This window comes from Anolis carolinensis, chromosome 4, assembly GCF_035594765.1.
Source record: "Anolis carolinensis isolate JA03-04 chromosome 4, rAnoCar3.1.pri, whole genome shotgun sequence".
NCBI classification, from domain to species: domain Eukaryota; kingdom Metazoa; phylum Chordata; class Lepidosauria; order Squamata; family Dactyloidae; genus Anolis; species Anolis carolinensis.
The window spans coordinates 229,359,829-229,373,428 of record NC_085844.1 but is presented as its reverse complement, the minus strand read 5'-3'; the positions used below and the strand labels follow the sequence as shown (position 1 = coordinate 229,373,428).

General features: G+C 43.6%; 2 protein-coding genes across 2 annotated transcripts in view; one reads left to right on the top strand and one right to left on the bottom strand.

Annotated features, from left to right (window-relative positions):
* rnf114 (ring finger protein 114) overlaps nt 1–11,796 on the bottom strand; it is a 124,517-nt gene extending 112,721 nt beyond the window's left edge. Inside the window, exon 1 of the mRNA XM_062978931.1 lies at nt 11,484–11,796. Within this exon, the coding sequence (XP_062835001.1) occupies nt 11,484–11,593 (110 nt within the window). The 5' untranslated portion in view covers nt 11,594–11,796. The remainder of the gene's footprint in view (nt 1–11,483) is intronic.
* LOC100566300 (opsin-5) overlaps nt 9,208–13,600 on the top strand; it is a 97,477-nt gene continuing 93,084 nt past the window's right edge. The window contains exon 1 of the mRNA XM_003220651.4: nt 9,208–9,481. The gene's annotated coding sequence lies outside the window, so the exon portion shown is untranslated. The remainder of the gene's footprint in view (nt 9,482–13,600) is intronic.

The following is a 13,600-nucleotide window of genomic DNA, read 5'->3' as shown; positions in this document are numbered from 1 at the left end:
ACAGGGTCCTAGGAGATGCAGCATGCAAACAATTTTTGTTGTATTATTAATTTATTAATTGTGTGCATAGCATGCATATAAGTATGCAATATACATATACAGTAGAGTCTCACTTATCCCTGCCTCGCTTATCCAAGCCTCTGGATAATCCAAGCCATTTTTGTAGTCAATGTTTTCAATATATCATGATATTTTGGTGCTAAATTCGTAAATACAGTAATTACAACATAACATTACTGCGTATTGAACTACTTTTTCTGTCAAATTTGTTGTATAACATGAAGTTTTGGTGCTTAATTTGTAAAATCATAACCTAATTTGATGTTTAATAGGCTTTTCCTTAATCCCTCCTTATTATCCAAGATATTCGCTTATCCAAGCTTCTGCTGGCCCGTTTAGCTTGGATAAGTGAGACTCTACTGTATACACACACATTTATGGCATAAATAAATATAATGATGTTGATAAGAAGATATATGATTATGTATGCATATTTATATATACAAACATAGGGCTTAGAAAAGTTATTTTAATGGCCCACCGTTCCCACAGGCTATACAGGCTGAAGATGTAGTTCAAGGAGTTACTTCCCCAAATTCTGTACCTGCATACTTATATGTGAATTACCTATCCATAGGTGGCTAATTAGTTCTAATAAAAAGGCTGCTATGTATCTCATTTTTTTCCAGAGTGAATAAATGTTGAATGATATATCATTGGCAGTCACCTTTAATCTAGATGTATTTGCAGTATTTTTTGAAGTATTTAATCAAAGCATTTCCTGGCCCACCAACTGTTCGAAACTGGCAGGGACAATCCCGGTTAATCTTCCACTTTTTTCAAGTGCTTTAGAAATGTCCCAGTTTCTCTCTCCTCCTCCTCCTTATTTCCCCTTCATCTGCAGCTTATATAAATAGGTGCAAGCTAAGTTAACAATGCAAAAGTAGTTTGCATTTAAGGAAGGGATGGGGAAAGAGGTGAGGGGTGAAATCCAGCCTTTCTAAGTAGGATCAGGAAAAAACAAACCACTGCAAGCTTTCCTAACTTGTGTATTCTTTCTCATCAATAACTTTTGCCATCTTGAACACACTGTAATTTCACCTGGCCATACATGTCTGATTTTTCCCCCCATGGATTGTTGAAGTACATGACTTAAAACATTGAGCATAAAGAGATCAGACAGACAAAAAAAGATTTTTAACCAACCAGAATTATTTTTATTTTTTTAAAAAACACATGTATTTAGGGAAGATAAAATTGTTTCTCCTAGTTTTAGGAACCAAGGTTTATGCAAAATTACACAGTCTAAGCTGCCACCTGGAAGTTCTAGCAAGATGGAGGCAGACTGACTTCCCTTGACAGAGAGTTCCATAGCCAACTACTATACAAAGTCCCAGAATACTTGTAAAGTATCTATACACACAAACGATTGTCTATGTACAAAGAAAATGTGTCCAAATGACATATATTGTTACAGTTCCCCGTACAAAGCTCAATTTGGCCGTACCCGACAAAATGAAAAGGAGCAACAGCTCTAACACAAAAGTTGTTCAAGTCTGGTATTGGTTCCAATACATATAGGCTTCAGGGATACAGTCAATGAAAATATCTTCCAAACAGATGGTTGGTCGTGTTGCTGTATACTGGATTGAAGAAAATAATGATGGAGCACCGCTCTCAAAAAAGTCTTCAAAAGTAACGTCCAAATAAAGTCCCAAGGCTACAGGGGTCCCGGGTATTTTTGACCCTGTTTCAGGGAAAACCCCCTTCTTCAGGAGTTGTTAAACTCAGCAACAATGAATTTATAGTGCTAAATGCTTTCACTGAGTGACTCTGCTTGTGGTGATTTCAACAAATCATTGGCAGGTTCTTGGACATGTTTATGGTGCTCGCCTTAACTTGCAATGTCATTGGAGGGAGGGCCATTGGTGTCTCCTGAGTAGTGGGAGCTATAGCTGTTTATGGAAGTGGGAGCTTCTCTGTGTAAGTGGACATCCCAGCCACACATACATACATACATACATACCTACATACATACATATTTTCACTTTTATTATGTGTTTGTGTCTATATATGGCACATCTCAGTGGTAGAGAACATGACATACCTGGATAAAATCCTAGACAAATTCATTCCCTTAAAGCCATTATACTGCAGCCTTGTGTGGAGAGACACTTGAAACTTCATATATATTAACAAAAAAGCATTTATGAGAGTCTTGTATATTTAGAGAAAAGGAACAGATCCCTAAACCTCTCTCCTTATAACTCTCACCACAGCTGTATTTTCATGGTAAATGATACCTGCCTAATCCTGAAATCTCTAGTTAAATGGTTTCAGAAATCCAGTGTTACAAACTGCCCTGAGAATCCAAATTGATGGTCAGCCGTAGAAAAGTGTGTAGATAGGTATGATGACAGATAAGAGAGACCAATATGTGAAGTTTGGGAAGACCCCCTGCGAAAGGACATCATTGAGCAGGTATCTTGGTTTAGTATAAGACAGATTTGCATATGTGCAGAGATACTGTTGGGAGAAGTTTGCATTCAAAGGTAGAGCTGGTTCTGAGATTCTAATTAAACATTTCTGTCTTTGAGGAGATTTGCAAAAAAAAAATCACAATACATTCTCCTCCCTTTTCCTTCCTATTATATCTTATCTCCACTTTTGGAATATAAACCTGCAGGTATGGCTTCTGCTGCTTGTAATCTCTGCAAAACATCTAGCAAGTTGCTGTTGGCTTAGCTGTTGTTTTGTGTGCAGCATGTTCTGAGATAAAGCCTCCTCCCTGCCTCTTTCCTCATTGCAAAGAAATACAGAATAACTATATGATGGATCAACTGATTGATGGAAAGCCCACCTTACCCAAAGGCAATTCAACTCTGCAGTTCTCCACATGCCTGTTTCAAGGACAGTATTATTCAGTTCAGTGGGACTTCCTCTCAAGCAAGTGGGTATAGGATTGCTGTCCAATAACATCACTCTGAAACAATGAGGTTTATTTTTTAAAGAAAATTCAATTAACAGGCTTTAGTAGCATGAAACTAAAGGATACGAATAGGATCATCCATAAAAGCATTATCTATTTCAAAGAAGCAGTGGCATAAAGCAAAACAGTAAGTCAATTCAGGCTGGTGATTCTTTGAATGGAAGGATATCTTCTGTTCAAAGAAGAACTGGGATCCAGAGGAGGTTCCCTGTTAGAGAAAAGGTATGGGGAATCTCTGCAGTTTCCTTTTGCTTTCTTCAAGCCCCCAACCTACATGGCAGGCAGCTCTGCAGGGTTTCCTGCCACCTGAGCAGCATTTTCATCTATCCATCCCTTCATTTATAATCCTATCTTCCTCCCAGACTGGGACTCTAAGTGGTTTACAAAGCATGGAGAATTGCAATAAAAGCAAATACAGTTTAAAGCATGCTTAAGTTGAGATTCAAATAGTATTAAACTAACTATAGAAATATAATAATTTAAAATATCACTTTAAATCAAGGATTAAATACTATACAGCACCATCAAACCCCTTCTCTTATTACCAATCATTTCCCAAAAGCTGGCATGCATGTACGTAAGTTGCCTGTCAACTTATGGCAACCTCTTGAATTTCATATGGTTTGTTTAGATAAGAAACACACAGAAGTGGTTTTACCAGTTCCTTCCTCTGAAATATAGTCTACAGAACCTGCTCTTCATTGGCAGCCTCTCATCCAAGTACTGATCCTGTTAAGCTTCCAAGGATCTTTACAGTATTGAGGCTCTCTCAAAAGCTTGCTAGAATAGAAAGTCTTATCATGCCACTAGAAAAGGCAACAAGGAAGGAGCAATTCTGGCTACCTTGAGGAAGAAATTACATAGTATAGAAGCAGATACAAGGAAAGCACTCTCCTATGTTTGCATCAAATGTGTCTCTTAAGACAGCAAGATAGAGAAAAATGTGCCCCTTGAAGATCTCAGAGTTTGGGCCAGTTTGGGCCAGACTGATGTTGTTATGTGTCTTCAGGTCCTTTCTGACCTATGGTGACCCTAAGGTTTTTTTTTTAAAAAAAATGTGTCAGAAGCGACTTGAGAACATACTGCAAGTTGCTTCTGGTGTGAGAGAACTGGCTGTCTACAGAGATGTTGCCCAAGGGATGCCTGAATGTGTTTCCATCCTGCTGGGAGGCTTCTCTCACATCCCCACAAGCTAGAGATGACAGATGGGAGCTCACCCCATCTCGTGGATTGAAACCGGCAATCTTCAAGTCATCAACTCAACCTTTAGATCAGCAGTCCAGCTGGTACTAGGGTTTAACCCATTGTGCCACCACAGCTCCTAGCAACTCTAAGGTGAATCTATCATGGAATTTTCTTGGCAAGATTTGTTCATGACCAAATAGGAAATCAAACCCTGATCAACAGAGTCGTAGTCCAGCACTAAAACCACTGCACCAGATCGACTTCATATGGAAGATAGAGTTTTAAAAAACACCTGGATCTGAACTGTAGAGAACTTTCTAGGCCATAACCAGAACTTTGAATTCTACCCGGAAAAAAACCAGCAGACTGTGGACTGTTGCAACAAGAAAGCTGTGTATTTCCTGTAACCAGAACCCATTAGCAATCTGCCGCGGCTCTTTGGACCAGCTGAACACTTCAAAGGCTGTCCCATAGAGACTGCATCACAGTAATCCAATTGAGGTGTAACTAGCCATGTGTCACTGTGGCCAAGTTAAATGTCACAAGGAATGTACGCAGCTGGCAGACTATCTTTTCCAGAGGCACAGGGACTAGTACAGTGTCCATTGTAGGTATGGTCAAGCACCAAGGGCTTCCAAGCTTGCAAACAACCCCTTGGATTTGTTCTTTCTCTTTACAATTGAAGCATGCTTGTTCATTCATTGCTTTCTAAAATGTTCACTGGTAATAGATAGGAAGATGAATAATAGATCCTACTATATGTCAACATACCAAGCAAATAAGTGGTGTCAATGATGACAAGGGGAGGAACAATCATAGTTCATGTCAAAGGTAATGGGAATGTTGACTCACTAAGGAACAGGATCTAATGAGGATGTCCTGATGTAAAGATATGCAAAACACTGGAGCCTGCACTACGCTGAGGATTGTAAAGGAAAGGAACAGAATTTGGGGAAGTTTTCTGGATTATAAAAAGTAGACAAAATTAACTTTTCAGAAGTTCTTGGAAACTGATATCAGACAGACCACTTTCCTGTTCCATTCATTCAGCAAAAGCAAGACTTTGCTAAACCCTGCTCTGTGAAGCCAAACCAGTGTCTATAGCTAACACCTCTTCACAGTAGTGCAAGGCCATTTCATGTAGGCCGGTGGTTTTCAACCTGGGGTCCCCAGATGTTTTTGGCCTTCAACTCCCAGAAATCCTAACAGCTGGTAAACTGGCTGGGATTTCTGGGAGTTGTAGGCCAAAAACATCTGGGGACCACAGGTTGAGAACCACTGATGTAGGCTGAGCCAGCTGCTAAAACTGGAGGGCTTCTCATATTAAGTGAGCCAATAAGGTGTAGCAATTTGAGCATTAGACTACAACTCTGGAGTTCAGGGTTTGAATCCCCATTTAGCCATGGAAACCCACTGGGTGACTTTGGGCAAGTCACCCACTCTCAGCCTTAGAGGCAGGCAAAAGAAAAATTACTCCACATGAATCTTTCCAAGAAACTCCAGTGGTAGGTTGGCCTTAGGCTCTCCGTAAGTCAAAAACAACTTGCTGCTACACAACAATAACCCATACATGTGTGCTCCAGCAAAAGTCTTGTGACACCTCAAAAATAATGAATTTTATCTGGTGGACATTTTCATGGACTCCAATCAAATTCATGCATTTGAAAAGGTGACATACATTCCATGAAAACTTGGACCACATAAATTTTATTAGCCATTAATTGTGATCTGGAAGAGGGTTTTAAATTTTTTTAAATCTTGCTATTGATTATTTTTCTTATAATTTGTGTGAATAAAAATTTGAATTTTCAAGCCACTAAATACATTTCATGCCAAAAGCCCATGCAAAACAGACCCCAAAGAACACATGGATTTGTACCACATGGCAGACATTTTCATTTTCAGTATAGATTTGTCAATGCAGTGTGCTTAGTGTGGCAAAGCAATGCAAAACAGAGTAGTTACACTGAAGTTAAAGTGGGAGATAAATTAGAAGCAGTTCCAAAAAGAAAAGAAAGTGGACTATTGCTATAGAAAGGAGCTGTGGAGCAGCAAGCCTTCTGCTGCTGTGGAATACCAAATATGTTAAGTTGTGCAGAATTCTTTGTTAGAGATTTTTAAAATGCTTTGAAGAGGTTTGAGGCTATGGCTGTAGAGTTATATGGCAGATATTCAAAAATGATCTGGATTAGTGAGCTAGTAGAAGACATATTACTCTCTCCTTCCAGGTCACAAAGAGAAATGACAGGCTGGGCAGAAATTTAAAAAGAGGAAGCCTGGAGCTCAGTGATACCCAGAATCCTCCTTATGTATCTCTTATCCCAAATTCCAGATTGGGAGAGGGGAAAAAAGATTTGTAATTGTTCACCACGGAGGAAAAAGAACACTTTCAGTACTCAATTTTTCTGCTTTTTCTGCTGAGGAATAGAGTTTGTAGATTTGTATGGAAATTCCATCCATATTATGCTGTGGTGTGACCTTAGTAATACATGTGGGGTAAGCCTTTCACATCATTACTTTGCACTTGGCTTGCTCTTTTTGGCATTTGTTTCCTTTTTCTTTGTTAATTTGCAGACCTGTCAGGTTTTTTGAGTGGTTACTCCTGACAATTTTGCCGTCTCCCTGGTAATTACTTGGTTTATATTATGTCTCGTTTTATATTGATCTTTTTAGGTTAAAGTGTGCGTAATTCTTATTGTTGGGTGGATGGGTGTTGAGATGTATATTGGATCACCTGTGAGCTCCCCTTGAAAACTTCCGAGGGAGGCAGAGAGGAAGGAAGGGAGGAAGGGTTTAAAACCTGCTTAACAAACACTACACATTTTTCTGGACTGTATCGCCATAAGCCAATACTAGGCAAAACTTTATGGGTTTTTTGAGCGGTGCTGGTTTCTCAGCCCAGAAAGGGACGTGGCATCCAGATGTGCCGCCCTACAAATCCCATCATCATTTGCCATGATGGCTTCCAGAAAATTGGAACTGCAGTGCAGAGGGACTTGGATTGAAGAAATCTGGCCTAGTGCTGAGCCTTTGGACTTGGTTTGGACTGGTTTGGTCCTGCCATTTGGCACAGGGAGGCAGCCATCTCCGGTGGCAGGTGCTGGGGAGGAAGGCAGGTGATGGTGAAGGGATGGTGAAGGACACCTGCATGGGCCACCTGTTTTGCTTGGCCCCCTTTAAATGCCCTCAGGAGAGTGCTGTCCTTTCATGGTGTGGAGATCAGAGCTTGGAAAAGTCTAATTTTTGGGAGGACCTCCCATAATTCCTCAGCCAACGGTTGAGGGCTATTAGAGCTTGCAGTCAAAAATGTAATGTCCCTAAAATCGGGCTGAGGTGCAAGTGTTTGTGCACAGAACAAAGTAAATTCTATGTGGCATTGAAGGCTTCTGTGTCCAGAATCATTGGGTTGTTGTGAGTTTTTCAACCATATGGCCATGTTCCAGAAGCATTCTCTGATGTTTTGCCTGCATCTATGGTAGGCATCCTCAAAGGTTGTGAGGTCTGTTGGAAACTAGGCAAGTGGGGTTTATATATCTGTGGAAAGACCAGAGTGGGGGAAAGAACTCTTGTCTCTTTGAGGCAAGTGTTAAGGTAGAGAAGCCATTGAAATCCACAAGCATGTGGACAATTTCAACAGAAAGGAGAAAACCATGAAAATGAACAAAATCTGACTACCAGTGTTAAAAAAAACCTCTAAAATCAGGACAGTAAATAAAGAACAACACTCAGAAAACAGAGGAATTCCAGACAGGAAACAATCAGGGCCAGATAACACCTCCTAACAAAGGATTCTCCCGCTGCAAGGCTATTCAATGCTAATCAAGCTGGCCAACTGCAACATTTACACTTGCTTCAAACAGACACTTTCTCCGACCCTGGACTTTCCACAGATATATAAACCCCTCTTGTCTAGTTTCCAACAGATCTTACAACTTCTGAGGATGCCTGCCATAGGTGCAGGTGAAACTTCAGGAGAAAATGCTTCTGGAACATGGCCATACAGCTCGGAAAACTCACAGCAACCCAATAATAATAATAATAATAATAATAATAATAATAATATACAGTAGAGTCTCACTTATCCAAGCTAAACGGGCTGGCAGAACCTTGGATAAGCAAATATCTTAGATAATAAGGAGGGATTAAGGAAAGGCCTATTAAACATCAAATTAGGTTATGATTTTACACATTAAGCACCAAAACATCATGTTATACAACAAATTTGACAGAAAAGGTAGTTCAATACGCAGTAATGTTATGTTGCAATTACTCTATTTACTAATTTAGCACCAAAATATCACGATATATTGAAAACTGCCTTGGATAATCCAGTCTTGGATAAGTGAGACTCTACTGTACAATGGTGGATTAGATGAATAAGTAACCATAAAGGCATCTAGAAGAGTCCCATATTTGACACTCACAGCAATGAAAGCCTTTGACAACACATTGATTTGGGTTGAATCCGACAGTGGCGAAACCATTCAAAGGGATAGATCAGGCATGGGCAAACTTGGGCCCTCCGGGTGTTTTGGACTCCAACTCTCACAATTCCTAACAGCCTACCGGCTGTTAGGAATTGTGAGAGTTGGAGTCCAAAACACCCGGAGGGCCCAAGTTTGTCCATGCCTGGGAGAGACCGACCTATCAATCAATCAATCCATCCATCCATCCCGGTGACTTTTGGGCACTCAGGTTCCCACGGAATGGAGGCATTCACTCATCCGTCTCCCTAATGATCCTTAATGATAAAGACAGTAAGCTCACTCCAGCTCCAACCCCCCGCGCTCCTTCAGGGCTGAAAATCAATGCAAATCCCTTGGATCAATGAATCGATGCTGATCTCCTGGAGGCGAGAGAAGGGAAGCAAGCGCGCAGCCCAGGAGGGGAAGGAAAGAGGCAGAGGGTTGGGCGGCCCCCTCCCAAGCTCGCCCCCCAACCCTCTGCCTCTCTCCACCCCTCGGAGCCTCCTCCCTCCCCTCGTGGTCCCGGCACTCGCCCGCTCTCCGTGGGTGGAGAGAGAAAGAGAGAGAGAGGCAGGACTGAGTGCGGGCCACTCACTCCGCGCCCTTGCGCTTGAGCCCACCCTCCATCCGGCACCGCAGTGGGGGCTGCTCTTGCCGCTCTCCTCCTCCTCCTCCTCCTCCCGCCCCGAGGGCCCCCGAGTGGGGAGGGAGCGGGGGAAGAGGCGGGGGAGACGCCGACACTCGCGGATGCGGCCATGGCGGCTCCCCAAAGTTTCCCGGTGCACAGGACGGAGCCCAGCTGAAGGACGGAGGCGCCCCCAAGTCTCCCCTCGCCAAGAAGGTAAGGAGGAGGAGGAATCTGGGATGGGTTGGCTTGGCTTGAGAGGGAGACTGGGCGAGAGGCGCCTATCTCTCCCCTCTACCCAACATTGCCCTGCTCTGAGCAAGGCAAAGGAGACCCTTCTCCCTGCAATAGGTGTTAGGTCAAGGTAAAGTCGTGTCTGACTCTGGGGGTTGGGGCTCATCTCCATTTCTAAGCCCAAGAGCCGGCGTTGTCCGTAGACACCTCCAAGGTCATGACTGCATGGAGCGCCGTTACCTTCCCACCTATTGATCTACTCACATTGGCATGTTTTCGAACTGCTAGGTTGGCAGGAGCTGGGGCTAACAGCGGGCACTCATTCCGCTCCCGGGATTTGAACCTGGGACCTTTGGGTCCGCAAGTTCAGCAGCTCAGCGCTTTAACACACTTCGCCACCGACAAAAAGAAGACCGGGGTTGCTGTGAGTTTTCCCGGGTTGTATGTTCCAGAAGCATTCTCTCCTGACGTTTCGCCCGCCTCTATGGCAGGCAGCCTCAGAAGTTCTGGAGTCTGTGGTTGTGGGGTCTGTTTGGGAACTAGGCAAGTGGGGTTTATCTATCTGTGGAATAATGTCCAGGGTGGGAGAAAGAACTCTTGTCTGTCGGAGGCATGTGTGAATGTAGTAATATGTTGTCGAAGGGTTGTTGTATGTCTTTCGGGCTGTAAGTATTCTCTCCTGACGTTTCGCCCACATCTATGGCAGGCATCCTCAGAGCATCCTCACAACCTCTGAGGATGCCTGCCATAGATGTGGGCGAAACGTCAGGAGAGAATACTTCTGGAACATGGCCATACAGCCCGGAATACATACAACAACCCAATGTAGCAATTGGCCAGCTTGATTAGCACTGAATAGCCTGGCAGCTTCACAGCCAGTAAATAAAGAACCAGACTCAGAAGACAGGGGAATTCCAGACAAGAAACAACTAGGGCCAGCAAAAGATTCCCCCAGGCAGGAAACAGCCAGGCTTTGAAGCTGCAAGGCTTTTCAATGCAACTTAAGGCGATCAATTGCAACATTCACACATCCTTCAAACAGACAAGAGTTGTTCTTCATTTATTGTCTTGATTTTAGAGGGGTTTTTTAATACTGGTAGCCAGATTTTGTTCATTTTCATGGTTCATTGGCTACCAGCATTTTAAAAACTCTTATAATCAGGGCAGTAAATAAAGAACAAGCTCAAAAACAGGGGAATTCCGGACAAGAAACAGTCAGGGCCAGTTAACACCTCCCAACGAAGGATTCCCCCAGACAGGAAACAACCAGGCTTTGAAGATTTAAGGATAATCAAGTTGGCCAATTGCAGCATTCACACTTGCCTCAGGCAGACAAGAGTTCTTTCTCCCGCACTGGACCTTCCACAGATATATAAACCCCACTTGCCTAGTTTCCAACAGACCTCACAACCTCTGAGGATGCCTATCATAGATGCAGGCAGAACGTCAGGAGAGAATGCTTCTGGAACATGGCCAGACAGCCCGGAAAACTCACAGCAACCCATTCCACAGATATAGAACCCCACTTGCCTAGTTTCCAACACACCTAACAACCTCTGAGGATGTCTGCCATAGATGCAGGCAGAACGTCAGGAGAGAATGCTTCTGAAACATGGCCAGACAGCCCGGAAAACTCACAGCAACCCATTCCACAGATATATAACCCCATTTGCCTAACTTCCAACACACCTAACAACCTCTGAGGATGCCTGTCATAGATGGGCATGGCCAGACAGCCCGGAAAACTCACAGCAACCCATTCCACAGATATAGAACCCCACTTGCCTAGTTTCCAACACACCTCACAACCTCTGAGGATGCCTGCCATAGATGTAGGCAGAACGTCAGGAGAGAATGCTTCTGGAACATCGCCATGCAGCCCGGAAAACTCACAGCAATCCAGTGATTCCGGCCGTGAACGCCTAAGACGACACAAAGAATAATATCGCTTTCCAAACCGCCCCAATCCCGAGGTACTACTTACCTCTCTAACCACTCTGTGCATGATGCGGAGTAGGAGTGGATTGCATTCCTGTCGCCTTTCCATGCAGGCAAACGGAGCCGTCGTCCCGATGCCTGGCCATTATCGCCCATAATGAGCAATGTAAATAAGCGAACAGAAGAGCCCGCGTTTCCTTTCTGCTCGTCCGTGTGGCGAGGTTTGGACCCGACGCAGGGGCGAGAGGCAGTATAGCCGGAAAGTGATGCAGAGGATGGAAGGATCCTGGCCGGGAGAGACAGCCTGGGTTTCTTCCTTCCTTCTTCGCCACCGGGAGGGAAGGGGAGCTTCGATTTCCATCAGAGGAGGTGTGGTCCTCCGGCGGGAAAACTAGCCTCCTTCAGTGAGAAGTTTTTGTGTGTCTAGAAGGCAACTTGATGGGTGGATCAAGGTGCAGAGCTCGCTGCATGATACAATGCAAGGTGTCTGAGAGAGAGGAGGAAAGAGAGGAAATAAGGAGGAGAGAAGAAGAGGAAGGTGGCATGGATTAAATGGTCATGTATCCCATAAAATAGGCATGGGCCAACTTGGGCCTTCCCTCCAGGTGTTTGGACTTCAACTCCCACCATTCCTAACAGCCTCGGGCCCCTTCCTTTTCCCCCTCAGCCGCTTAAGCGGCTGAGGGGGAAAAGGAAAGGGCCCGAGGCTGTTAGGAATGGTGGGAGTTGAAGTCCAAAATATCTGGAAGGAAGGCCCAAGTTGGCCCATGCCTGCCATTGGTTATGTATAATATAACCATCATGATGGGAGACAACTAGAAACAAGATCTTTAGGAAGAGAACAGAAATTGTTTTTGATGCCCCCCATCCCCTTTCCAATCAAGAGACAGTGAGGTGTCGAGGTTAGTCCCTTGAAATATTAATAGGAGACCCTGAACCAGGTAATGGTGCTCCATGCAGTCTTGCCGGTTACATGACCTAGGGGGTGTCTACGGACAACACCGGCTCTTCAGCCTAGAAATGTAGATGAGCATCAACCCCCAGAGTCGGACACAACCGGACTTAAAGCCAGGGGAAAATCTTTACTTTCACCTTGGAACAGTTCCTTTCTTTGAAACTAATCTACTAACAGTGACAAAAATGGGGATGGAAAGGTTTGTACACACAGATGGATTACATTCTATGGAGGAAGTGGGGTTCAGAATATCTTCCATCAAGACTATGCATTTTTCTTGTCTCTGTTCTTTCCCCCACACACTCTTGGTTTCTTTAAAAAGTAGGTTGGTAGCAAAACTGATTTGTAAAATTGTGTGGGATATGTTGTAGCTCCACCTCCCCCGTCCCAAAATTGTATTAAATATAAAATGGTAAAGGAATCCAATAGGAGATTCGAGAATGTGTTGTCGAAGGCTTTCATGGCCAGGATCACAGGGTTGTTGTATGTCTTTTGGGTTGTGTGGGCATGTTTCAGAAGTATTCTCTCCTGACGTTTCGCCCACATCTATGGCAGGCATCCTCAGAGGCTCTGAGGATGCCTGCCATAGATGTGGGTGAAACGTCAGAAGAGAATACTTCTGAAACATGCCCACACAGCCCAAAAGACATACAACAACCCAGATTCGAGAACGTTTCTAGCACAAACATTCATAGACATGCTATCAGGTTTCATATTCATCATGGAGCTTCCTCTTCATCCTGGAAAGAAGTGACGAGTCGAGTGCCGCAGGATTCTGTCCTGAGCCCATTTCTGTTCAACATCTTTATTAACGACTCAGATGAAGGGTTAGAAGGCACAATCATCAAGTTTGCAGACAACACCAAATTGGGAGGGATAGCCAATACTCCAGAGGACAGGAGCAGAATTCAAAACAATATTAACAGATTAGAGAGATGATTGACTAAAACTATCCAAATGAAGTTCAACAGTGACAGATGCAAGATACTGCACTGAGGCAGGAAAAAAAAAGAAATGCGCAGATACAAAATAGGGGATGCTTGGACCGATAGCAGTACATGTGAAAAAGATCTTGGAGTCCTTGTGGACAACAAACTAAACATGAACCAACAATGTGATGCAGCAGCTAAAGCTAATGGGATTTTGGCCTGCATCAATAGGAGTCTAGTGTCTAGATCAAGGGAAGTCATGCTACCCCTCTATTCTGC